The 26374-nt window shown below is 41.5% G+C and overlaps 1 protein-coding gene across 1 annotated transcript; it reads right to left on the bottom strand.

Annotated features, from left to right (window-relative positions):
- UHRF1 (ubiquitin like with PHD and ring finger domains 1) lies at nt 1-26328 on the bottom strand. Its single transcript, XM_019513434.1, has 16 exons — nt 26137-26328; nt 17032-17295; nt 15888-16063; nt 14673-14888; nt 11710-11816; nt 11328-11514; nt 9662-9785; nt 9469-9576; nt 7416-7520; nt 5904-6010; nt 4017-4179; nt 3750-3887; nt 3178-3292; nt 2912-3069; nt 2066-2164; nt 1-1489 (listed from the first exon to the last, which is right to left on the bottom strand). The coding sequence occupies exons 1-16, from the start codon at nt 26287-26289 to the stop codon at nt 1343-1345; spliced, it is 2367 nt and encodes a 788-aa protein (XP_019368979.1). The 5' UTR covers nt 26290-26328; the 3' UTR covers nt 1-1342.
- Between the last annotated feature and the right edge of the window lie 46 nt (nt 26329-26374).

Below are 26374 nucleotides of genomic sequence, written 5' to 3'. Positions count from 1 at the left end.
TTTAATCTGAACAGATATTTATTTTGAGAACTTTGACTTGCACATTGTACAAAAAATTGACAAATTCAGCAAAAAAGCCTATAAAAGTTTTTTCTGCCCCTAAAATATTAACATTATAATTTTTAAAAAGGGTGAGAGTTAAAAAAAAATACAAGTACATTTGTTCCCGTCTGTCTGCAGTAAAAGTGTGATTAAAACATCCCTGTCATCTTGAGGTATTAAACTGCAAACTTTGGTACTGTTGGGGAAGAGGAGGAGCTGGAAATTAAGCCTTTCTGGTCTCATACAATAAAAAAAGGGGGGGGGGAAGCGGAAAGAGGGAATAACACACAAAACAGTTCATAAAAGTTCAATGTTGTTCTCCGTTTCCAGACAAGAATGCAATGAAACAAAAGTAAATTCACGTTACCATAACACACCTAGCATTAGGAAAAAACCTGAAAGTTTGCAGTTCCATGCTAAAGAGATACAGCTACAGTGTTATATTTCAACCCCAAAATAAAATGCAGATGGCAGTTTAAACATTTCAGTGCTTAAAAAAAAGAAAGGAAAAAGAGAAAGAAAAATGGCGATTCAGAGAGCCCAGTCTTTCAAAAAAAGGACCGAAGGCACTTAAGAATGGCTTTACTATATTCCACGATGGCATTCTGGATAGAAGACAGCACCTGGCTGAACAAATAGTTCTCTAATAGAGACAAGTCCAACTGAGGTAGTACTTCGTATTGCCCCAACTACGTGGCTAAATGCAAAAAAAGGCTTTTTGTACACAAAATTGATTGGGAATGGCTTTTAATAACTTGATAAGAGTATAAGAAAACTAGGTTAAAAAAAATCCAAGACGTTCACAACCTGGGTAACGGGTCATAAGCCAGGAACCATCTCAGAAAAATTGAGCATCAAAATACTGCCAAGAAAAGGTAGGCATTTATGGCCAAATCCACAGACTTCAAAAGATTGTTCTAGCAACCAAGCCATTTTCAGAATTAAAAAAAAAAGGGGGAGGGGGGGGGGGGGAGAAAAGGAACTTTGAGAACTTTTATGCTCATTAGCAGCCTTACCGGAAGCATGTTGTAATATTCAAGGGAAAAAAAGAGTTCTGTTGATGAACAGCAGGTTTCAGAAAAAACCTGAACTCAAAGTCTAACATTAAAAGAAAAAAAAAAAACTGAAGAAAAATAAAACCCACAAACAGACAAAAGCAGATCCCTCAAAGTCTGTCGATTTTATAACAAGGAAGACTTTACTTTTAGGGAAAGGGTATGGGGGACTACATATTTAAATTAAGCCCATTGAAAACCCGTTAACAAGTCTGAACAAAGAAAAATAGAAGTGCTTTACAGAATCACCGTCCATTGCCGTAGCCAGGAAAGAGCTGAGTTAGGAGGGTCTGCAGTGTTTCATTCACTTGCATAGTATAGTTTTTGCCAAGATCATAGCGACAAGCTGGACAACTATACACATCTGCTTTGAAAGATCGGTCCAAACAATCCTGGGAGAGGAGGCAGGGGAAAAAAAAAAAAAAAGAAAAAAGATGTAACTGAAGAATTTAGGTTACTTCCCAGACTATAAGCAGAGGTGCTCCCCAGCCATGCGCTTGTTGACAGCTAGGGAGAAGGCAACTGAAGCAGTGAAACAATGGAAGCTTTTGCACCTGGCAATAAGTTTCATGTCTTCTTCTACAAAGACATTTAGTCAGACACGTTTCAATATAATGCTATGTATTACTTAAATCCAGTAAGAATTCCTCCATGGCTGCTAACAGCAACCCCCAATTTCTGAAGGAAAGAAGAAATCATAGCTTTACTCATAATTGCCATACAGACCACTTTACTATCTACAGTGTTATAAAGCTTATTCAACTAGGGTGATGATTCTGAATCTTTTGCTCTCTCTTTAGCAGATGGTGGCAAGAGAGTACAATGGCACTCCTTAATTACTTGACCAGAAGAAAGCAAGGCAGTGGCAAGTCAAGGTAAACAGCTAAACAAGTGGCAGCTCATGGTGCAACGTTGAAGCCTACTGGGAGAACAACTACAACTTAAGAACGGGCATCCCAACTACTCACCTTGCAGACATTGTGCTGGCACACTGTTGTGACTGGTCGAAATACTACCTCCTGGCAGCAAATACATAGAAAAGCTTCCTCCACTTTATTCAGGAATTTCTGAAATGGAAGAAAAAATTGTCATTACATTGCTACTGCTTTCCAAATATGCAGCATGATTCAAGTGACTGAAGCTATCCATAAGACTTCCTAGTTTACAGAATTCAGGAAAAAACCCAACAACCACCTCGCAACATGACATTGTGATCACCATTACTAATAAAAATCATGCTGCAGACATTGGGGCAGGAAGACACCACTGGACTTAGATGGACTGAATTTGTTTCTGGAAGCTGTTCTTCATCTGAAGAACTTAAAAGAGCAGAGGAAGCCAACAATTTAATGCATTGCACAGCAATTGCGGCTACAGCATTCGGAACGGACAGCCACTTTTTCAGCCTTCCTGACCCAAAAGGAATGCTACGTTCCTATAGGCCAGGGCTGTCAAATGGGTTTGGCCCCTGAGGCTGGATACACACTGCAGGGCTTCTCAAGAACCAGAGCTGGCAGCAGACCAAGCAGCATCAGTGTCAGGGAACCATTGGTGTTAGTGTAGCTGTTGTGCACTCCCCCAGCACTGCCATACATCCAACAGGCTCCATAGCCTGGATTTCAGCCCTGTCTGTGAACTTCCAGCACTTCTGGAGCTCCTATGGAGGCAGATGTCACAGCACTGCAAGCTGTATCAGACACTCCTGCTTATAGGCTACCCCCGCTTTTAAAGCAGTCAGGCCAAGCAGCCTACATCTGGAGACAGCCAGGTAGCTACTTCTATTACAGTTCCCAGGTAAGAAGCATCTGACATACCGGTCCATCTTTGAGAGCTTCTAGTACTTCATTCCACAGTTTTTCATTGGCTTCATCATTTTTAATGAGAGCCTTTTGCTGAGACGTCAGCTTGTATGGTTCAACTTTAGTCTTCTTTGGGGTCCCTTTCGGAGAAGCAATGGGTTCTGCTTCACCCCCTGAAAGAACACGTGAACCTTTTTAGAGAGAAAAAAAATGCTGAACTGCCTATACCACTGAAAAAAACTGTATAAAATTTGCCACATCCACTTGCCTCCTACACCAACCTGTTGATTTCCTTTTCCTCTTTCCCTTTCCTGTTGGGGTCTCAAACTCATCGCCGCTTTTATTTTCTTTCTCCTTTTCTTTGTTCGCAACAGCTTCCAAATACCCTTCAGGATACTAAAGGAAAAAAATGCATTAACACATAACCAGGTGCCAACATACAATTCACTAAATAGGACGTCATGCGTTCCGTTAAAAAAAAAAGTTAAATTATGTACACTTAGAATGCCATTCACATTTTGAACTTCTGTCCCTACCCCCAATTTGACACACAATCTGATAAAAAAAATTTTTGCTTGCATATTGGGACAAGTAGGAAATGTCTTCTATTAAACTACATTTAGCTTTCAGCTATGTTAACAGGCTGGTAACAAGCAGCCATCAGTACTGAAGGTATAGTTATATACGAGTAATCCCTCACTTACGGGATTACATCATGTTAATTCATACGTCTCTTCTTCAGACAAAGCAGAATATCCAGAGATGTTTACCAAGATCTCCCTCTGTACCTCCCTTAGACCTATAATCCTCCTAGCTCAATGCCCAGTAACATTTTTTCAATAGGACAGTGTACCTGCATTGTTAGACCAAGCTTTTTCATCCTGTCCTTCCCTTCCTTAGTCCAAGGGGCAGGCTCCTCATCATCTCTCCTGAGTAGATAACGCCACACTAAAAAACCAGATTTTCCTGTCTCAGGCCAATATTTCACAACCTAAAAGGAAAAAAAAAAACAAACAGCCAGATATAAGGCCTTCAGAAGATACAGAAATTTCTTCTACAGTCAGCTACAAAACAAAACCACTCTTTTCCAATTCAGTCCAAGTTAGGAATGTCTGCTTACCTTGTATATTCCATCATATCGGTTTCCCTCTACTGGGGCATATTTACTGTGTTTGCCTCCCTTTACACTTCTCACCACCCTGACTGGCTTCCCAGCTCGCCAATCCTTGGCCTCTGCTCCATCTTTATCATTGATAGGGGCACTGCAATTCAGAGCTAGAGCTCTGTAAGAATAAATTAAATTAATGTTATAACCCACAGGGGGATATTCAGAATTAAATATAAATTAAAGCATGATAAACATACAAAAAGATATGAATGTGAAGCATGGTAACAATACATCAAATGTTTGATGCAGTGATGGTAGCACTAGCAAACCCACTGGGGATCTGTGAAGAGGAGAGATATGGCACCATGGGTCCAGCCAGTACTACTGTGGACCCAATGACTGCTTCCAGGGCAGCTTGACATCACCTGCTTAGCCTTTATGCTGGAGTTTGAATGCCTTAAGTTTTACCCTTTATCAGAAAGATCAGTTAAGAAGGTTTCTTTCAAAATCCCAGGAAGAAACAGGTGTGCAAGATGTTATATTATTAAAAATTTGCTTAACTCTTGATCAGAGACAAAAGTGAGAAACAATGGCTTTCAGGAAAGTTACCCACGTGTAGAAAACATGATCATGTAGACCCTTAAAAAGTTTACTTTAGCATGGACTATATTTTAACGTGGAGATCACCAAAAGGATTATCTGGATGGCCTGCAAGACTAAGTAAAAATGGTAATCTCCTCCAATTTCCAACTATGTAACATCCTTCTGGCAACAGGGATACTAAACTTTCTGGAGGAGAAATTAGAAAAGGATTTCATGAGATTAAAAATGAGGTGGAGGAGAAGATACTCCCAGATGACCAGCCACCCCTACAATTTAGTAGCAAATGCTGCATAGATGACAAATGGGCCACAGGCCAGAATATGAAAGCCTCTGCTCAAAATTCATCCCTTTGTTCATGCAAGTTGCAAAATAAAGTCTAAGCCCATTTACAACTGCTCCATTTACAGTACCATATTTATGTGCCTGCTACATACACTTTTTTCTAAAAATAAGCCTTCCAAAATTGGGGTGCATGTCTGGTCTTTTCTACCCAGAATAGAAGCATGGAAACACTATACAATGGCTGCTGCTGCTTTTTCTTCTCTTCCCTCCAAGCAGCTGCATGGAAGGAAGGGCAGAGTCCAGGAGGGGCAGATCCAGGGAGGCTGCAATGGTGCCTCACTTTGATTCCTGCTCTACCCAAAGCTTAAAACCAACTGCCCCACAGCAGCAGTGGCATTTTATTCAGACAGTGCTGAGAGAGAGTCAACTGACTTAATGGCTCAACAGAATCTACCCAATTCCTGCTAATCCTCTTTGCCCCACAGGGGTTAACAACCCTCTACCCTTTTTAATTATCTTATGTTCCACTAACCAAGCTCTCCTTTATTCAGCAATTTTGGTGTCAAAATACAGCCCTGCCGAGTGTTGTTGCGCTTTTCAAAACGCTTGATCTGTCTAGGAAGTTCCAATCTCCAGGAGCAGCTAGTTTTAGCCTGTGAAAGGGTTAAAATCATAGTTTTTGCTTGAACAGGAAAGGGAGGGTGAACAAGATGAAAATGTGGCCCTCTCCCTGCTATACATAGCCATAATTGTAGAAAATTCTTTTCTTTATTCTGCCTTCCAAAAACAAGGAGTGTGTCTTTTTTGGCAGCATGTGGTATGCGAGAAAATACAGTATGTTATTGGGAATTTTCCCACTGCATATTGATCTATAATCAACCATAGAAAGCAAAGCTCCTTTGAAAGTTTTTCCCACTTGTTAGTTTTCTGCGACAGCATTAACAGAAGAGAGTTTTTCAGCCTGCCAGACACTATGTAGAAAGCTTCATGAGAGTTGGTTTGAATGCTTCCAACCTGTTCATGTTGGTAAGTTTTTGATCACAAGACTGCCCTGCTGTACGCTTGTTCCCAGAAAGATCACGACCTCCGCTCCCTGTGTAAGTGAAGGAATTGCCATGGTCCTGAAAATGATACAATATCAAATAGTTTAGTCGCGCTCAAATTAAAACAGAGGGCTGTAATATGGAATTCTGAGACAAGAAGTTTGGATTTGCAGCTTTGCCAGACTCATAGTTGCCCCATGGCCCCTTCAACTATTGTAGCTAGTACAAACAGAGCTATACGGCAAGCTGGTGTACATTACCAGTTCACAGACCGCTATGCTCCAGTAAGCATCACAACACTTTTACAAAAAAAGTCCCTGACAAAAGTACATTCTGAAGAACATAGTTCCAGGTTAGACAGGGAGAGGTAGGCAAAAGAACAGCTCCAGCTGGACCCAGAGAAGTGTCCTCTGGCAATGCCATTAAAAGGGACAATGAAAAGCTGCCTTTCTTCAGCACCTATAGTTTCATAGTTTCTAGGGTCGGAAGGGACCTTAGCAGATCATCTAGTCCGACCCCCTGCCATGGCAGGAAAGAGTACTGGGGTCAAACGACCCCAGCAAGGTGTTCATCTAACCTCATCTTAAAAACCCCCAGGGTAGAAGCCTGCACTACTTCTCTTGGAAGTTGGTTCCAGGCCCTAGCCGCCCTGACCATGAAGTAGCGTCTCCTGATATCTAACCTAAACCTACCCTCTGCCAGCTTGTGACCATTATTCCTGGTCACTCCTGGCGGTGCTCGGGGGAACAGTGACTCCCCCAATGCCTGCTGATCCCCCCGACTAGTTTATAACAGGCCACAAGATCCCCCCCTCAGCGTTCTCTTTTGGAGGCTGAACAGGTTCAGGTCCCGTAGCCTCTCTTCATAGGGCCTGCCCTGCTGTCCCCTGACCATGCGAGTTATGTTGCAGTACAACTTGGTAGCACAAAAACCTAAAGCTTATGAAACTGGACAAACCAGATGTGTTTTACATTTTTAGCTGTCTATTTCACAAACAGTGGCAATACAGTACTAGAACATAAGGAAAATGAGAACTAATGCTAAACAAAAGCAGATTTGACTCCATAGTAGTGATTCAGCTGTGGTTCCCAATTCTGTGCTGAGAACTGGGCACAGGGAGATACAGAAGTAACACAAAAAGTTCTCAGAGCATTCTTTGGAAGGAGGAAAGAGATGCCTCAGAAAGGTAGCTGGAGCTTCCTAGCAGAAGCTAGATGTACAGACATCAAGATTATTTAATTTGGCCCTGTCCCTCTTAATGGCATTACCAGAGGACACTTCTCTGGGTCCACCTCGAGCTGTTGTTTTGCCTAGCTTTCCCTGTCTATTCTGGAACCATGTTCTTCAGATGAAAGGTCTGATGCAGGATGTAGAGGATTAGATAAATAAACCCAAGATTTTTAAAAATACAACAGCTGTATTCAGTACGCTTAAAAAGTTTTGTATAGAGCGCTACCAGAAAATAATTCCAAGATTCTCTTACTATATCATCTTCATAGCCGCCTGCCAGAACCAGGGAATAAGCACCGTCATTGCTCCTGCCATGTATGCCTGCTACATGAGGCCTGTGAACACCAGATTCGCTCACCTACAGGAGAATGATAGTTTAAATGGGCAGCTGCTCATAACAGACCATTAGAAGCTTCAAAAATTTAACTCAAAAATGAAGACATTCATGATGCAGAACCGATTTGCTAATATGGTCCGCAGGGATGGGGGTCAAGGGGGAGGAAGGGTGCACAGCAGGAATACATCTCTTGGCATAATGTCTATTTTTTTTTTAAAACAAATGCCTGCATCTGGCTCCTGCTATTCATCTCCACCTAGATATCATACATACCATTACACGTTAGAGTTAGGCTTTGAAAATAGTTTCTCACTAACAGAACACACGGAAACATACATAAAAGACCCAACAACGTTGCCCTAAAGTGTTTACATTGCCATTTATACTAGTGCAGAACAAGCATAAACACTATATAAAGGCAAAAAGGAGCATTGGCACAAATAAGAAAATATTAAAGTTGATCCCAACTTCAGGTTGAAGAAAGAGAAGCTGGAGAAATGCTCTTCAGAGCAATATGCCAAGAGAAAAGAATTAGATTTGTGCTTTAACCAGATTTCAAAAATGTGCTTTCTTTTGGATAATCACTCACTGGTTTGATGAGAAATCTAGTAGTTTAAAACAGATTACATTACAGATACTACAGTTATACACTTGAGATGGGGAGATGGTTTTTATCCCCACTATTTAGAAAGCTAATACCAAACAATTAAAAGGAAACATTCAGGTATAATTCAGTGCCCACTTCTCCCCATTTTGTAGCAGAATGCAAGTCTCTGTTTCACATACTTATGTCAGTAACAGGGAACCCCTGTCCTTTACTAAGCCAACTTGATTTAGGTGAAGAACCAAGGGTCAGGAAGCTAAGGAGGCAATTAGCTACACCTGGCCCTAGAGGAAAGTGGCAGAAGGGCCAATCACATGACCAGGAGGTGGCTGGGCTGGGGAATATAAACCCTGTCCCAGAGCAGGCAGGGGTAAGGCAGGGATAGGAGTTAAGATTTTCAAGCTGCAGAAAGCAAAGCTTCAGGGAGCAGACAGATGGACTACCAGAGGAGAAAGGACTCTAGGCTGCAGGGGAATGGGAAAGAAGCCCCAGCACCACTGGACAATGAAAGATAAGTGTTGTGAGCCAGTGTGGCAGTCCTACCATGGTGTGCTATTAAGTCTGGGTGGGGAGACTTTTCTTTGAAGCTGAAGCTCATGTCCTTTTTGTTCCAATACCAAAGGACCAGGTATGGCTGGAAGAAATGGATTGGAGACCACAGGGGTGCTGCAGGGGAACTTTGCATAGAGCCCTTCTCAAGCCAGGGACCTAACAGGCTGTGTGGGGGCAAAGCCCAAACACTTTAGAAGGAGGGCTGCTGTTTGTTTGGAGGACCGCAGTACCAGACAAAGACTGGAGGTGCAAACCTAGGGCCTGTGAGCCTAAGTAGGCCTCAGCCCAGAGAGGGGCCCATCTCCAAAAGCCCTCTTTTTGCCCTCTAGGGGCAGCCTCCTGGTCAAATTTTAACATCAAGTGTGGCAGAAAAAACAAAAGGGTGGGACCCCAAGGGACCAGAAGGGGCAACAAGGGTCAGGTCCAGGAATCATCCAGGACAGGTAACCTTGCTGCTCCAGCACTAAGCATGTTACAAGGCCCCTAAGGGAGACCTCTATAAAAGAACATTGACCTTTTTAAAAATTTTTAAAAAGTTTTTCTGCCTGTTCATATTCTTAAAAGCTTTCATATCTTTCTAAAGCATAATACTACATAAAAAGACACACGGAATCCCTCATTGTTAATATGTTATTATTCAAACTATAGAACACTTACTGTAGACAGGACAGTGATTTTTTTTTGGCCAGTTCATGTGCATTAGCACATATGCTGAACTGGCTGCAGTTGCCAGTGCATACTGCTCATGCAAGAGTTGCATTAAATTTATTTTCACCTCTGGAGGTTCATTCACTCCAAGCTACTGCTTCATACCTGAACTCTGAACTTCCACATGGTGCCCACTGGTACACCAGGAATTGGTCCATAGTGGTTAGAGGGGACAATGGTGCATTCCCTTGTGCGACCCACACATGCCATACCCTGTTTCAAACAGAAAGCCAGGTGAGCTAAATAGTACAAGCACCACAATACTCTACATTTCAAGGCAGAAAAGTTTCACACTCACCTTGCCCCAGTCTCTCCGTGAGGATGAATTAGCCGATGCCATTTTTGCCTTCTTTTTACTTTCTTTTAACTTCTCTCCTGCTAAAACCACTTCACTTGCATCATTGCGACATTCAGGACAATACCTACAGTTACCAATCAATGAAAATTAGCTTGCAAGAGCAATCTGTAGTTAAAAAGTTCTCTTCTTTAGAGTAAGCTGGCGGATTATAAAATAGCACATTTGAGAAATTTATTATTTGAAGTGAATAAAAACCACAGTATTTGGGATTTACAACTGCATACTAGTTAAAAGTTTTAAGACGGTGTGCTTGCATAATTTTCGGACCACCATAGACAGAACTGTTAAAAAACCCAACCATACTCCAGAATGTCAGAATGAAGCATGTAGAAAGGATGAAAAATGCTAGCCCACAACATGCTTTAACTGGTATGCTTCTCAAAAACCCAGTTTATACTGAGCAAAGGAAGCCGTATGAAAGAGGCTCTGTAATATACTATTAGCTAATATTTTATTAGCTGGCACCATTCTAACTATGGGTACTGCCTAGAAGGGGCTTTAGTCTTTACTAGTACAAAAGGTTTACTAGTTACCCTCCTGAAAAGAACTAAATTCTGTTCCCCACACACTGTCCCAAAGTCTACAAGTTGTTCTTGCAGTTACAGTAATCAGAGTGATAACAGAATTCATCAGATAAGTTACCTTTATGTAGTACTAAACTAGCACATAGACATCACCTCCATGACAACGCAGCATGCAGAGAAGGAAAACACACTCATTAAATGATTTTGCATGCCCATGCCAAGATGCCTTTAAGAGAATTAATTCTCTTGAGTGCCATAAGTTCTCTTAAACAGTCAAGTGAGGAACCCATCACCACTAGTTACTCTTGAAAATCTAGTCAAGGAGGAGACCGTCAGAAAGCTTTTAGGAGTTAGAGTAACATCAGAATGAATGCTCTATCCAACTGAACTGTATACTGCTTGCTAGTCAATCTCTCCTTGGCAAATCTGCACCTGTTCATGGAATCTCCATGCAAGTAATGGGTCTATTTAGAAGTAATCTGGCCAAATAAACCCCATGTTTATGGACATTCAGAAACAATTTCCTTTGTTTCTTTGAAAAATATTTTGAATTTATGCTCAAGAAAGCAGCCTAGCTTTCAGGAAAAGCCGCATCAGGTCACACAACAAGTGATCCAAAACTTAAGAGATCCATCCTAATTTAGAAAAGGTATAGCTTGATAAGACCAGTAGAGTTTTACTCACATTAAATTAAAAATCACAGAATTGCTTCTTGAGATTGTAGCCTCCATCAAAACGGAAGTTGTAGTTTTGCTTTTACACTTAGCTTCTTGTCCACATGAGTTAGATAAATGCCCCTACAGGTGTAGTTTTTAAAATCAATACTATAGGACACAGCCTTAAAGTATATATTTATGACTGATTTGTATTGATTTTTTGTTTAATTGGATGAGAAATTAGAGCCAAGTCAATAAAAAGGCAGGTTTGAACGGATTTTAAATCTTGCACTTGCGTTCAATAGCACTGATTTAAAACCCATGCCTGTAGGGACTCCCATTGCAGCTTTGTATATAGGCAAAGCTGTACACTCTTCTCATCATTTACAGCTTAACTCGTGTTACGAAACCATTTTCATGACTTACCAATCCTCTTCATCTGGTATGCTACTGAGGGGAGGGTTGAGGCAGTAGATGTGGAAAGCCATGTCACACTCATCACACATTAGCTGTTTGTCAGGATCCTGTTTGCCTCCACACACGTAACAGGCACACATTCTGCAGGTCTTGTTTGGGTTGTCTTTACAATATTTACACACCGGTCCACTCTGTCCTATAGACACAAGAACCATGATCTATTTCAGTGTCAGACCCCAGAAAGAGAGTAAATTACATTAAAAATTGGACAAAGTCTCAATTGCAAACATTTAAAAACCACTGTTACTCGATTACCCCAAAATAATTATGTGAATACCACCAAAAGCAAAAGGAGCAAGTATAAAACTTAAGGTCTCAGTAATTTACTCACTTTTTAATGGGCTGGCACTAACTGGACTAGCGCTTCCAGGTTCTTCTATCTTATAAATTTCATCCACAAAAGTAATTCTGCAGTCATTCAAGGAATCACCAGCATCCCTATGGAGAGAAATTTAAGTCAACAAAAATCAGTCTTTAGTTAGTTTTTCAAGCATAAGCATAGCTCATACTGCAGCAGACACACCCCCCCCCACAACTAACCTCTGAAGCATTCTTGATAACATTCAGAGTGACCAATTAATAGATTTGTAATAGCCAACATAGCAATTATATGACAAGAACCATGCTGGAATTAAATAACCTTCATGCAATGTGACAATTTTTTCCCATCAAAATGGGGAACCTGTGGATTCCAATAACTGCACTATAGTGACTGCTAATTCAGAAAGGACAGTTTGTTATAATTATAGCATAACAACAGTATTATAAAAGTAAAAAAGGTACTTTTTGCAAAGCCCAGAAGCATACTAACTTTTCATTAAAAAGAAAAATCTGCAATTTCAAATGGTTTCTTCAGAAATCCAAGTTACCCTTGGTCTGTGTCATTTTGTCAACAGAATTCTACTATATCACTTAGTATTTTACCAACTAAATCTCTATCTTTACTATACGACACAGCTTTACAACATGCTAGCAGATCTAGCATGTAATAAAGCCAACTGCTGATCTACACTGGGATTTTACTACGCATTAGGTAACATGGTAATAGGCATGCGTTTTCCTGACGGTTACAGTCTAAATCCAGACAGAAGATACAGTACTACAGGCTAGGCTAACACACTGCTTTTGCATTGCTGTACCAGTGGTACTGCCCTCTAAAACAAGTGTATGTAGACAATCTTCATCAAGGAGTTTCTCAGATTGTTAATGGAAAGAAAAAAGAACTTAGAAGCTCAATTACCATTTAAATGCCAACTATGGTTTCTTTCCTTAACATGACAATAAAAGTGCTTACTCTTAAAGAAAGAGATGGAATCTCTAACCAATGATGTACTTTAATGATATGTTAGATCTATTGTGTAAAACAAGAAACCTCACTGTTTAAAGTTGCCTACCCAGACACCAATGTCTGCCTATACCCAATTGTCATCTCTTCCAATTCCCTCCTTGAGGATCTGTCCTATACATCTACCATCATCTGCCCAGCAAACCCCTCTATAGTCCAGCTTCAAATCAAGTTTCTACTCTGAACCTCACTGCCCAGCTGCTGCTAGGTCTCTCTCCCCCGCCTCCCCAGCCCTTACACATACTCATTGTTGGGAGGAGAATGTGCAAGTTCCAACACTCCTAGCCCCTCTCCCCCATGTCCTGCCCTCTACACACCCACACACACTACTTTGTCATTCAGTACAGCAAAGACCCCAGTTACAGACAAAGAGAAACTTTGCAAAGTGTTTTACAAAACAAAGAACAGAGACAGCTTGTGCCCCAAATAAATTATCATTTCATAACTCTTTCTAAAGGTTTGCTTTCAAAATGAAGCCTCTCACAGAATGAAGAAAAGCAAAGCTCATCTTTACAGAATTTGGACCCATGATTCCAAAGTTTGTTAGTTACATCAAGATATATCCTCTAAGATTGCTAACCTTGATTATAATTGAATGAGTTATTGCCAAATGGGAACAAAAAAAAGCAAAACTTGCTCCATATCTCTGAAGAGCTTTAGCACCACATTCGTTTCCGTTTGGGTTAACAGACTGAGCCTCATCTCAGTCAAGAGTTTTTGAGCTTCTGAAAGAGTCTGTAACAAGGGTATTTTGTGGAAAAGACCAAAAAGGGGAGTAAGCTGCAAGGCTTTTTGGAGTCAGAACTGTTTAAAAGCTTTACGCCATCATGGACTTGGGGCTGATCTAAACAAGTTTTAAGTCAGTAAAGATAATAAATACACATTTACCTATACCACAGATGCCCAGTCCAGGCACTGCTCCTGCTACATCGCATGGCAGGGAGGGTGATGCAGAACAATGTGTGGCCTGCACATGGCCAAGGGGATATGTGGCCACCAACCATCCACAAGTTGGACAGCTCTGACTTAGACCCATGTCTTTCTACTCATAGCTGTAGTTTCATAATTTGGCTCAAGTATTTAGACACACACATTTAAAAATTGACGCCAGCAGTCTTTCCTGCTTAGACCAGGGAGGCTGGACCTGATGATCTCACGAGGTCCCTTCCAGCCCTAAACTTCTGTGAAACTGAATAATAGCATATTTCTACACTAAAATAAAATAGCGTGATGTGTCTACAAGATCCTTCAAGGGGAAGTAGTACAGCTACTCCTCACTTAACGTCGTAGTTATGTTCTGGAAAAATGTGACTAAGCAAAACTACGTTAAGCAAATCCAATTACGTCACAGTAGTTACCTACTAGCAGGCAGCAGCCAAACGTTATAACCGAACATTACAAAACTTTAAACTGGCATGTTCTCCAATATATCAGCGACATAATAACAAAACAACGTTAACCGGGACGACGTTGAGGAGTACCTGTACTTGTATTTGGACGAGTTATAAGCAAAACTAAATGCACACCTCCTATGCATAGCACATGGTTTCTTAATTTTTTTTTTGTCTTTTACAAAAGGCACAGACTTGTATCATCCAAACACCTGTGTATACAGTCACACTCGAGGAGTTGTTGAAAGAAAAGCTTAAAGCAAGGGAAAAAAATAAAATACACTTGTCTACTATGCATTGTCCAAGCAAAGCAGAAAAAAAAATGTAATACAAATGAAGTTGATCTTTTAGATACCATTTCATTTTTAGCAGTCAAAAGAAAAATAAAAAGAAACTCTCTTATCCTACTACTAAAGTTACTTGAAACGCACCCTTTTAACCAAAGTCTAACCGGGGGGGGGGGGGGGGGGGGGGTGATAACTGCAAACAGATTATGAAACATTTAGTTTTTGTGATTTTACCCCACATTTCCATTGACTTAGGTTTAGAATCACTTACCCAAGTAGTATCTTTGCATATATCTCCTTGCTCATTTTGGTTTCCCGTTTTCGCAGTATCTCTGCATCATACCAAAAACCTCTCTCTTTTGGTTCATCAGGATTATAGTTCACCATCACCACCTGCCCAACTTCTACTTGGTGCCACTTCAAAATTGTCCGTGCTCGTGCACGTACATCTTTTGAACTCAGTTGTACAACTCCATTCTCTGGGTAGCTTTTTTTGGAAAAAGTGTAAATAATTAGTGCTACATTGCGACAACATCAGTTATTACATTGAATCATCACTTCTTTTTAAAAAGTTTACACACTTTAAAGAGTTTATGCCAGCATAATATTTGTTACCAAAAACGAAACCTCCTTCCCCACCCCCTCAAGTATATCTGCTGTCAAAAAGGGCATGCCAAACAATGTCACATCCCATTTTATACTTTGACCATTTATTTAGTCTTGTAAGACTAGAACAGTCTTTTCAATACACAGTCTAGTAATCAAGTTACTGTGACAGTAAAGGAGTGTTAAATTATTATTATGGATCCATGTTGCCAAACTCTCTATCAGGGACCTTGTGCAGATATTGTTTCTCCTGGGAGAGTCACTGCTCTCACAGGAGAAGTCGTGAGTGTACAGATGTTTAGGCTTTTTCTCCCAGAGTAAAAATGACTGCTCCAGAAGAATAACCTGGGGAAAATCACCAGGGTTAAATCATTCCCTGGAGAGTTTCTCCTGAGACAGTGAATGTCTATACATGCTGTGGCATCTCAGAAGAGAACACAGTCCACCAGCATTTTCCTCCACTCCCCTCCCCACCCTGGGAGACAGCATATCACTCACTGGACTCTACTGTTTCAACAGGAGCACAGCATGCCCCTTTCACATTCTCCACATTGTGCTGCAAGGAAACAGGCTGACCATGGGCCCTTTGCACTGCTGTCACTTGTCTCCAGGCAGACTAAGGGAGCCTGCAAAACAGACTGAGACATGTGCACATGCCACTGCTACCACGCCCCTCCCTTCTCCCTACCCCCATCTGCACACAGTGTCAGTACTGCAAACTCTCCACTCTTCAGGGCCTCAGCATTCAAATTTCTGTACACACAGCTCTGGGTATGTTTCTCTACCAGCAGAACCAACTTGGGAGAATTCTCTCAGGTTATTTGAATGTCAACATCAACTACTTTCAATAATTGTCATTAGGCAAGAAGTAGCAACTCACTCTTCGTATTTCACGTGATATATAATATCTTCTTCAGGAACTGATGATTGCAGTTTAGACTCTGTATAACTGTCATTCGATTCTTCTGAGGTCTTCTTTTTCCTAGTCACATTTACAATTTGGGCTTCAAACCATGCTCCCATGTTCATATCTCGACCATCTACTAAGTCGTTCACCTTAATAAAGTAAGAAAAACTTCCCAAAATGAATTTTCAAATTAAACTTGAACATTCAGATTAGTTTTTAGTTTAAGCTCTTTCAACAAGGTCCAGTTTTAAAAAGTAACTAGATTAAAAAACACACAAAAACCACAATTTACACACTCTCCTCCTGGTCATACAGGGCAACCTAAAAACTCTCTAGATCAGTTGCTCAAGGAGGGTGCCGTGGCACGCAGGGGTGCTGCCAGATCCTTTGAAAGTTACCCCAAGGTGGGAGGTGAACAGATAAGGACAGGCTCAAGCTGGTCCCTGCCTGGCCAATCCCCCACCCCTGCCTCTACTGTGCAGTCTCTCTGCAAGATGGTAAGCACTGTGATGTATAAATTCATTTTTTAAATTGGGTGGCACCCAAGTCACAAGGGTGCCTCAAGTCCAAAGGTGGAGAGCCACTGATCTACATTGTAGGATTATAAGCTCTGAGAGGTAGAAAAAATGTCTATCATTTATTTTTCCCTTAAATACTGGGCAGAGTTTTGGCATTTTATAGCTACTGTTAGCAAACAACAATTAAGGACAGAGTTTCAAAGCTGTCAGGAAAAAAAATACCAGACCAAAAAAATTCCACTATAACATCGTCATTAACAAGCAACTGTTTACAGTGTCAAGGCAGTCGGGAAAGAATGTTGGTTTTGACAAATTTAACTCTAAAAAAATATTTTAAAGTTTCAAAATTATTTAGGAGTCCCATTTCAACATGTTCAGAACAAATTTCACTTAAGCAGTTCGCATAAGTATTTAGAGATTTTTATTTTTTGCCCCAATTCCAAAGAGGGCAAGTTTTCCAAAAAAAAGAGTCTAAAAATTCTCAAGGGATAAGAAAACCAGTTTCTGCTCTCAGGCCTAATTCTAACCAATCAGAGTTTTTTTGCAAGGCTGGCTTTATTGTTCTGGTCTATACAATGTACTGGATGGACTACACTTACCTTATAGAGGCCAAATACTGCATCAGCCCAGTCAGCTTGTGCTGCTGTACTGGGTTGTCCCTCAAGCTCCACTGCTCCTTCTCCATTGTTGGAATTCTTATCAGACTCACTTTGGCCTGATCCACAGCCAGAGTCTGTATCTGAGAGTTCGGAGTCTTTTTCTTTATTAACAGCTGGTAGCATAGCAGGGCTTTGTCTTACTAGTAGTTGAACAATATCATTCAGTCCAACACTGTAGTCAAACAGGGAGTGACCATCTTCCATCTACAAGGAAATTTAAAAAAAGTAACTATGCAGCTTGTGAACGTAAAATTAGCATTTTAATGCCAACTCAAATCTAGATTTTGGTTATACAGATGTACATATATGCCAAGAGAATGCACCACAGTTCTAATAAGAATGAAGTAATTTGTAGAATTTGCAACATTTATGGATATTTAGCAGGATCCATATACTAAAACACCAGAAGATCTGTATTGCAGCAGAATGGCTACACCACTCGTGCCACCCTATTTTATGAAACAGCAGAAGAATGGCTACCAGACTTTACGTGGACTTACCGAGTATGGAACAAGTACACAACTTTCATTAAAAAAAAAACACCACTTACCCCAGCTTTCCCTGCAAAGATTTCTCACCATATTCTGTTAAAACTGCATAACAAAAAAAACATCTCAACTCTATAACTGATATTTTAAAAAAAGGACTCCTCATTACAAGCCAGGTCTAACTGAATCACTTTGTACATGGATCCAGGCATTGACCATTAGTAACACTGGAACAAATCTGGTTTTATACAACACAACACATTATGCTAGATATAACAAGGTACAGTATAAAAATAAAATATTGTATGTATCCTGTGTCCTTCACATTTTATTTTTTTTTAAATGGAGAGAAAAAAAGTAGACAAGTTATTCACTACTCTTCTCCAAGCCAAGTAAAGAATTTCTTGACAATAAAAAGATCAGAATGGATTCTTCACAACTTAAAGACACTCAGCTATTTGAGAATTACTCAACAAGTCCTAGTTTTACCTTGAATTAAAGTACTTTTAAAACTTTTTGGAACAGAACTATGGCAAAATGGCAGAATTCCAGCTTGTCCAAATAATAATACAAGTACAGATATCCAGATTGACCTCTTATAACCACCCTTCAAGAACTTCAAAAGTAAGGAGTAGTACATTAAACCTGGCAGTAAAATACTTGAAGCTTCAGCAAGTTTAGAAGTTCAGACAAGCTTTGCCACATATTTAAGGTCTAAGCAACAGAAATAATACAGGAAGTCACCATCCCACCCAGCCAAAGCCACCAAAAAATTTATCTTCAGAGCTTTATTCTCTGTCCATGGAAAATTAAAGTTAACCACAAATGTCTACACTTCACAAGAATTAAGCTAATTCAGTTTGGATTTACGACATCAAATGCTAAAGAACTACCAGTGGAAATCTGACAGGAGAAATAAGGTCAAGTCATTTCCTGCTTGGATATGAAGAGTCATTCAACTCAAATTCATAAGAATCAACTGAAAGGTTTGATTTAGCACCAGTGCATGATACTACCAAAGTTGCTAGATAGGAGCTGACTAACAGGATTAGAAGAACAGGGACCATCATAAAGAACAGCCAAAAGCAGAGCAGTAGGGAATGCAAAGAACCAACAACTGAAGCAGTTTCTAGAGACTTAAGCATCATACAACCTGCCCAAAAGTAGCAATATCAATTGCAGATATAAGTATGAGAGTATTTATTATTGGGAATGATCCCCCCCACAGTACAAATTTTGCACTGAGAATCAACAACATTACAAACCTGAAGGACTCAGACAAAGCATTAACTTATGGAAATCTCATCCCTAAACACCCACACCCTCTCTGGACCAGAATTAACCTTGCTCTCTGAAGTATTGCTGTGCTGTAGTCTCTTTTTTATACCAGAGCACATTCCATTTGATTTACAACAATCCTGGACTAGTATTGCCCTTCAAGCATGCTTTTTTTTTTTTTTTGGTAAGAAAGAAAAAGTTATTTTATTTGTATTTCGTCTCTTCAATTTCAGGGTGCTAGAATTTATTCGAGATGCATTCCTGTGCTCACCACAGCCACAATAACATACAACATAAGGCTTCAAGATGTTTTCTGAAACAGATCTCCTAGTCTCTTCGTAGCATACAGTAAAAATGCCACTCATCCAAGCATCGCCAATATAACTAACTGTGGTGATGAAGACAACAGTTATTTTACCATTCCCAAAACCCTCCCAGAAATATCTGGGACATTGTTTTAAGAGTTATATTTTTTAAATAAAGATCATCTTGGGGAACTTCATCTTTGAAAATATTCTTGTCCTCCACTGCTGCTAAGCCTTTCCAGTTAACAGGCAGGTAATTACCTGTGTGTATGGAAACTCTGGACTGTTTATTAACATGTAGCTCTGCAGGAAGATAAATACTCATTACATTCAGTAATGGAGCATGCAGAAACAAACGCAAGAGGATAGACGAGGGAGAAAACAGCAAGCCTCCCTCACCCCCACTCCTCTCATCTAGAAGTGATGACAACCAAGAACCAGACTTTCCCAAAACCTCCCTAATGCTATAAAATTGACTACATTTACTCATTGGGCAATGTATTAAACCTAGATGGGGTCTGGCTATTTGCGCACAAGGCCCCAGTCCAAGAACTATTTCATCAAGCTTGTTTTCCAACAGGATTGAGTTAAATTATTGGGGCTACCCTGGATAACCATCAGGAAAGTGCAGCTGGTACTGAAGGCAGCAGACTGCCTTACAGGAATGGGCCATCAGGAACACATAACTCAGTGCTCTACTCAAAAATGGGCATGATTCAAGGTGCTGGGCTCCATGTACTTAAGGCTTCTGCTCTATGTACCTAAGGGACTGTCTTCCCCTTATGCCCTGTGACAGGCCCCATGTCAGCCAAGAGCAACTTCCCACAAGTATCATCAATGAGTCCGGTTTGCTTGGCAGAGACACTTGGGAGGCTGTTCCGTAACTGCCCCTGACCTCTGGAACTTCCTCCTTGTTGAAGGCCACCAAAGCCCAAACCTGGACAACTTCAAGGAGCTCTGCAAGACTCCGCAGCTAAATATATCAACGGGCATTTAACAAGCAAAGCTAAGAAAGGACCCTGTTTGAAAGGGAATGCTCCATAGTTTAATATACTAAGAGCTTTTAAGTTATTTTGTTTTGTTTTTCCTATTTTGCTCTCTCCTTCGCTCATTTTAGAAGGTATTCTGCTCTTGTCTGTAGGCTGCCCTGAGTCTTATTATAAATAAACCAAGCAATTTTCCCTGCAGTGATCTGACCCCACACATCATTAAACCAAAAAGAATTCTCTTTTTAAACAGTTTCTCCTGAACAGTATTTCACAAGAGAATACTGTACAATACCTTCCTCAGTAATCTGCATTGCTGTTTTTCTCCAAAGCAGGGTTGGATTTCAGCAAGAGAAGAACAAATAGCTGCTTGAGGTATGCATCCCTGAAACCACACTTTTATACTTTTTGGAAAGTGCAACTACTACTCATGTAGGCAAGCCCAAAAGCTAGCTGGGGTATGCCTGCAGGTGCAGCCATAATACTGCTTGGTCACAGCAGAGACATACTCTTAATCTCCCTACTGTAGCAAAAGCACTAGAAAGAACCTAATGGACCAATCCCACCTCATATCCAGTAGTTTGTTTCTAAGCAAAAGTTGCCCTGAATTTATAAAACAAGTCCCAAAGTAATATGGAACTGTCCTGAGCATAGTTTAAAAAATTAAAAACACTTAAAAGGCCCTTCTCACATTATTTAAAGACTGAATGACAAGCAAGTTTGTGGCAAACACCTTCCGAAATATTCCTCATCCCTTAAATGCCTTCTAAAGGAGAACGTATTACAGGCCAAGAATGCAGACAACCTTACAGTCTATGCATACTCTCATTTCAGCTTTATGTATACGATTTTAGTAAAGCAAAAAAATAGCCTCTTAATTCTCCTAACAAGACCCCAATAACTCAGTACTGGACTTAAAGCAGGGCCACCTGGCACCTTCCATGGCCGTCCAACATCTTATCAGAGGAAAGGAGACGTGACAGTCAGTCAGTCAGTCAGTCAGTCAATGGTGCTTGGCAGTGGTGTGGGAGAAGAGCCTAATGTGTGAGCTGCAAACCTTCCCACAATGACTACATGTCCACTCATCAGATGGAGGTTGAAGCACACATGGTTTCCTGGCCCACCTGCAGGCCTCAGCCTGGGCTCTCTGCGGTGACTACACCAGCTTTGATCTGGCTTCTCCAAACACAAGGACAAGTGCAAAGTCTTGCATTTAGGATGGAACAATCCCATGCACCAGTACAGGCTGGAGGCTGAATGGCTGGACAGCAGCTATGCAGAAAAGGACCTGGGGGGGACAGTGGACAATAAGCTGAATATGAGCCAGCAGTGTGCCCTTGTTGCCAAGGCTAACCGGGCTGCATTGGTAGGTGTGTTGCAAGCAGGTCAAGGGAAGTGATTATTCCCCTCTATTCAGCACTGGTGAGGCCACATCTGGGTACTGTGCTCAGTTTTGGGTCCCCCACTACAGAAAGGATGTGGAAAGATTGGAGTGAGCCCAGCAGAGGGCAACAAAAATGGTTCAGGAGTTAGGGGACATGACTTATGGAGGAAAGACTGAGGGAACTGAGTTTATTTAATCTAGAGAAGAGGAGACTTAGCAGCAGTCTTCAGCTACTTGAAGTGGGGGTGGAAAGAGCAGAGATGGGCTACTCTCACTGGTGGCAGATGACAGAACAAGGAGCAACAGTCTCAAGTTGCAGCAAGGGAAATTTATGTTAGATATTAGGAAGGACTCTCTCACTAGGAGGGTGGTGAAGCACTGGAACAGGTTACCCAGAGAAGTGGTGGAGGTTTTCAAAATCCAGCTAGACAAAGCCTTGGCTGGGACAATCTAGTTGGAGCTGGTCCTGCTTTGAGCAGGGGGTTGGACTAGATGAGACCTCCTGAGGTCCCTTCCAACCCCCATTTTCTACGATTCTAACTGAGCGGTTGTGGGCAAGGTTCTCCCAGTTGTCAGTAGGAATGCTGAATTTCTTGACAGCTTGCCACTGTATTGGAGCTTTGGCCTTCCTCTGCATTGCAGGGGATTCTTGGGTTGACCACAGCTTTCAGCAGCGCTCCACATGTCCCAGCCAGCAAAGCCTGCAAGCATCCAGCGTAGTCTGCATAAAACTATAAGCCAGTCCTCTCAAGGATCTTGTTGTCAGTGATCCGTTGGTCCCAAGTGATTCCAAGGATTTTTCTGAGACAGCAAAGGTAGAAACTGTTCAATCTCTGCTCCTCCTTGGAGTACACGACCCAGCTTTCACAGTCATAAAGGATGGTACTGAGGACAAGCCTGACAGACAGGCATCTGTGTGTTCAGGGTTAGCAGCTTGTTGTTCCAGACACGCAAGGCAAGTTTGCTAAAGATGACAGAAGCTTTATCAAGTGCACCATCTGATCAGAGCTGGTAAGTTTTGAGCCAAAATAGCAGAAGTCATCTACATTGTCCAGAGCTTCATTAACATAGATTTAGGGTGAGATGTTGGTGCCCTGTGACATGACAACTGTTTTCTGGATATACTACTTGCCATGCCAAACTTGATGCATGCATCAGAGAAGATGTTCGTCATGATCTGCAATTCAACAGGTGAGTTAGAGATGAACACAGCATCATCTGCAAAGAACAGATCTTAAATAGTGAACTAGGTGACATGCTTTTTGCACAGAAATAGCCTGATGTTGAGTAAGCTGCCGTCCATCGTTGATTCAATTAATATGCCAGATTGACTGTTTCCAATTTTCAGACTGGACGATTGCCTTCATTTTCTCATGGAACTCCTCGAATACACAGTGCACCTTTTCTGGACAGCCAATTTTCAACAGGATCTTGTAGATGCCATTCCTGCCTTTTGTAGGTCGATGAATACTACAGAGTTTGTTCCAGGCTTTTTTCTTGCAAAAAACACATGCCAGAAGTGACACAGGCTGTCTGGGTCTGCAGCATACAGCAGATCAGAGAAGAGGAAGGCACCAAAGTGACAGCTTGGACAGGGAGCAGAACAGTAGACTGGGCAGGGGAAGAGGATTGAGAAGCACTCTAGGAGCACGTGGGGCTTAATTTGTAGCATGCCTGCCAAGCAGGCTGGCCTCCACTGACTTAGACCATTCTCCTGTATATATTCTGAGAATTTAAGAACCAGCATTACGGGAAATAGAGACTGTAGCAGAAAAGGCAAAAGCCTGTATTCAATAGCCTGGAGTTCCTTCAATTTCCCTGTGAGGGAAGCTATGCCTTTTGCAACTTCTTTATCGATTCTTACAATCAAACACAAGCCACCAAAACCAACATAATCCCTGGATACATAATTCACAAAAAATGCATGCAGCAAATTTGCAATTAAACTAAATGGTATTTCTTCTATGTTCTTCAATCTCTAAGAACTTATCCAAACTGAAATCAGTAAAAAAGCTTTACTGCACAGCTTAACAATGCAATGCCTAAGATATGAACAATGTGTTTTCAAGCCAATTTTTAATACAAATTCAGTTATGAAGTTATAACCTGTGGAAGGAAGTCTTGTCACACATTTGTAATATCCTGCAGTGTCAGGAATATATTATTACTGAGTCAGTTAAGATTTTACACACTCTGCAAGTTAAGTTCAGTACAAAGCCAAATTTTGACTTAATAGCAGCTCCCCACGATTTTAAAGTAGCTCTACTATCTCAAGTTTTATGGAGATGGACTGCTTCCTGCAAATCAAGATCTTTACAACCCTTCAAAGCTGTAAAACTTCCACGGCTTGAAAAACTTTTATTACTAAGCTTAACAGTCCGTTAGATCACACACACCCTAGTAAAACCCAAATTTTCAGAGATACCATGTGGTTTTGCAAACACAGAAACTTCCTTTTTAGTTGGTCTACATTTTTGGTGTGTTTGTTTTAAATAAAAGCAAATCTCCCTTACTGTGAACAAAGACCCAAAATGCTATATCAGTATAAAAACAAGTGCTGATATTTAGGCAGACAATTCTAAAAGTTAAAAAAAAAAAATTAGCTGACAAAACATCTATCTTGCAGTGGTGATCTTGCCACTCTTCCAGCTCTCTCTCTATACCACTGCCATTTTTACTACTACACAGAGGACTGGTTAACTGAAATTCTCCAATATTAAATCAAAACTCAAAAAAGCACCAAAGGCAATGTATGTGCCTGCCTGCAGACTCAGGGAGATCAACTCTCAGCTAAAAATCAAACTATGATTTTAATCCTTGCAGTTGTGAAGATCTTTTAAACAAATTTTAAAAGACAGATGGTTGTATTGGTGCCCCCCCCCCATGCTTGCTAGGCCAACTTCAGACTCACTATTAGTGAACAAACTTTCCGGTTAATGGTATATGGCAGTGGGGGGGGCCCAACTTTCTGAGCAGGCATGTCACAAATTAGCCCTACATCCTCCTGAAGGCCACTCCAAACCCCTTCCCCTGCCCAGTCTCCATGCTGCGTGCCCCCTCCCCACTCTGCTATGCGCCAAACACAGAGGCTGTCCATGCCACTCACAGTACACGTGGCGCAGGTTGTCCAGCCTTGATATAGGGCTTGCTTGAAGGCAAACCAGACAAACATACAATTATGGGGTTTGTACTTATGCCAAATCACTAAGCCCCCACCAAAATGCATTTCATCATCATAAGTTTACTTCAGATTGAAACTATTGACAAATTTTGTTTAAACCATTTTCCTTATAATTTACCAGTTTCTCTCTTGTAATTGTATTCAAAACATACCGCACAAGTCATTGTATCCCCTCACAGAAACCCGCCCACTTGTGGAACGAAACATAGTAGCCATATCCCAGAACACAGAAACAGTAAATGATTTAGGATGTGACGTATATACCACAACCAAGTGAAACTACAGCTGAAAGGGGCGCTTGGGGCAGACAGAGGGTGTGCCTGTGCATTCATTAATGCGCTGTAGGTGGCGAGGCTGCACATTAGCACAGATGAACACTTTTTGTATGATGTTTAATGTGCATTGGACTACATCTACTGCACATATCACCGTGCTAATGTGCAATGAATTAGTCCAGCATGCATTAAGCACCTTGTGCAGACACACCCAAAAAGTAGTTAAGCCCCCCAAATATAACTAGACAAGTAGAAGAGAACTTGCAAAACTCTTCCTCCCCTCTTGAATTATTGCTTTAACAACTGAATATATTCCTCATTGTCTTGAGTGGCCAAGCAACTAATGAAACGCAACTACTTACTTACGCTTATTAAATATACAATACCTGACCTATACAATCAAAACAACACAGAACCATCATGATTATCTACTTAAAAACTGGCTGAAAATTAAGTTTAGGAGCACACCAAAGCAGTGACAGAGCAAGAGCCTCTTGTCTTACCAGGCAGAGCAGACTACAGCTACACCTCATGACTGAGACGGCTGCAGTGACTATGAATTTGAACTAATATTGAAACAAAACAAGTACAGCTTGCATCAGCGATGGACAAAACAGGGATATTCACAAAGAAACGCACACTTAAGTTCCCTAGCAAATATAACTAGACGCCAACCCACGTGGCACGTCCCGAGCGCAAAGTACTGTTTAGGAAAATAAATAAATAAAATCGCTAGATGGCAGCATAATCCAGAGTTTCAAAACCAAACTGACTCCGGTTGACAAGGCAGCTGGAATCACTGTACTGCACTCAGTTAAAAACCCTGGAACTAGGGCCGGTAACTTTACATTCACCCCATCATCTTTTTTAAAAAGGGGTGAGAAAGGCTTTGCTGTCAGTGCCCAGTGCCGCATGCTTTGATTTCCAAAAACCGGAGGGCAAGAAACAAAAAAAGTCTGCCCCCTGCACCAGGCCATCACCAGCTCGAGCCATGCAGAAGAAAGAAAAAAAGCGCCCGGCGGGGGGACCGCTGCCACTGGACGAGGCCCTGCCACGCTTCACGACGCGGGTCGTGCGGCCCTGCCAGGCAGGGGTGCACGACCAGGCCCAGTTGGGGGCAGAGCCCCCCCCCCAGGGAAAGCCAGTACCTGCTTGCCGCGGTAGAAGAGCCGTTGGCGGTCGGGCTCCACACCGAACACCTCGTGTATCCGCAGCCGCAGCTCCTCCACCTTGGTGAGCTTCGACAGCGAGTCCACGCGGCGGGTCTCCTTCCCGTCCATGGTGCGTACCTGGATCCACATGGCGGCGGCTCTGCCAGAAGGGGGGTGGGGGTCACTGACCAGGCTGCCAGGTGAAGTGAGGCGAGGCCCACCCGCCCACCGCCCC

Source organism: Gavialis gangeticus, unplaced genomic scaffold (assembly GCF_001723915.1).
Source record: "Gavialis gangeticus isolate Ggan-Ray unplaced genomic scaffold, GavGan_comp1, whole genome shotgun sequence".
Lineage (NCBI taxonomy): Eukaryota > Metazoa > Chordata > Crocodylia > Gavialidae > Gavialis > Gavialis gangeticus.
This window is presented reverse-complemented; position numbering and strand designations above follow the sequence as displayed.

Excerpts from the sequence above, each read along its gene's own strand:
- UHRF1 (XM_019513434.1), bottom strand. The coding sequence starts at position 26,289 with ATGTGGATCCAGGTACGCACCATGGACGGGAAGGAGACCCGCCGCGTG. Across the intron at positions 11,515-11,709 it reads TAGTGCCAGCCCATTAAAAA|GACAGAGTGGACCGGTGTGT; the intron begins GTGAGTAAATTA and ends TTGTGTCTATAG. Across the intron at positions 7,521-9,468 it reads TGTGGAAGTTCAGAGTTCAG|GTGAGCGAATCTGGTGTTCA; the intron begins GTATGAAGCAGT and ends ATTCTCCTGTAG.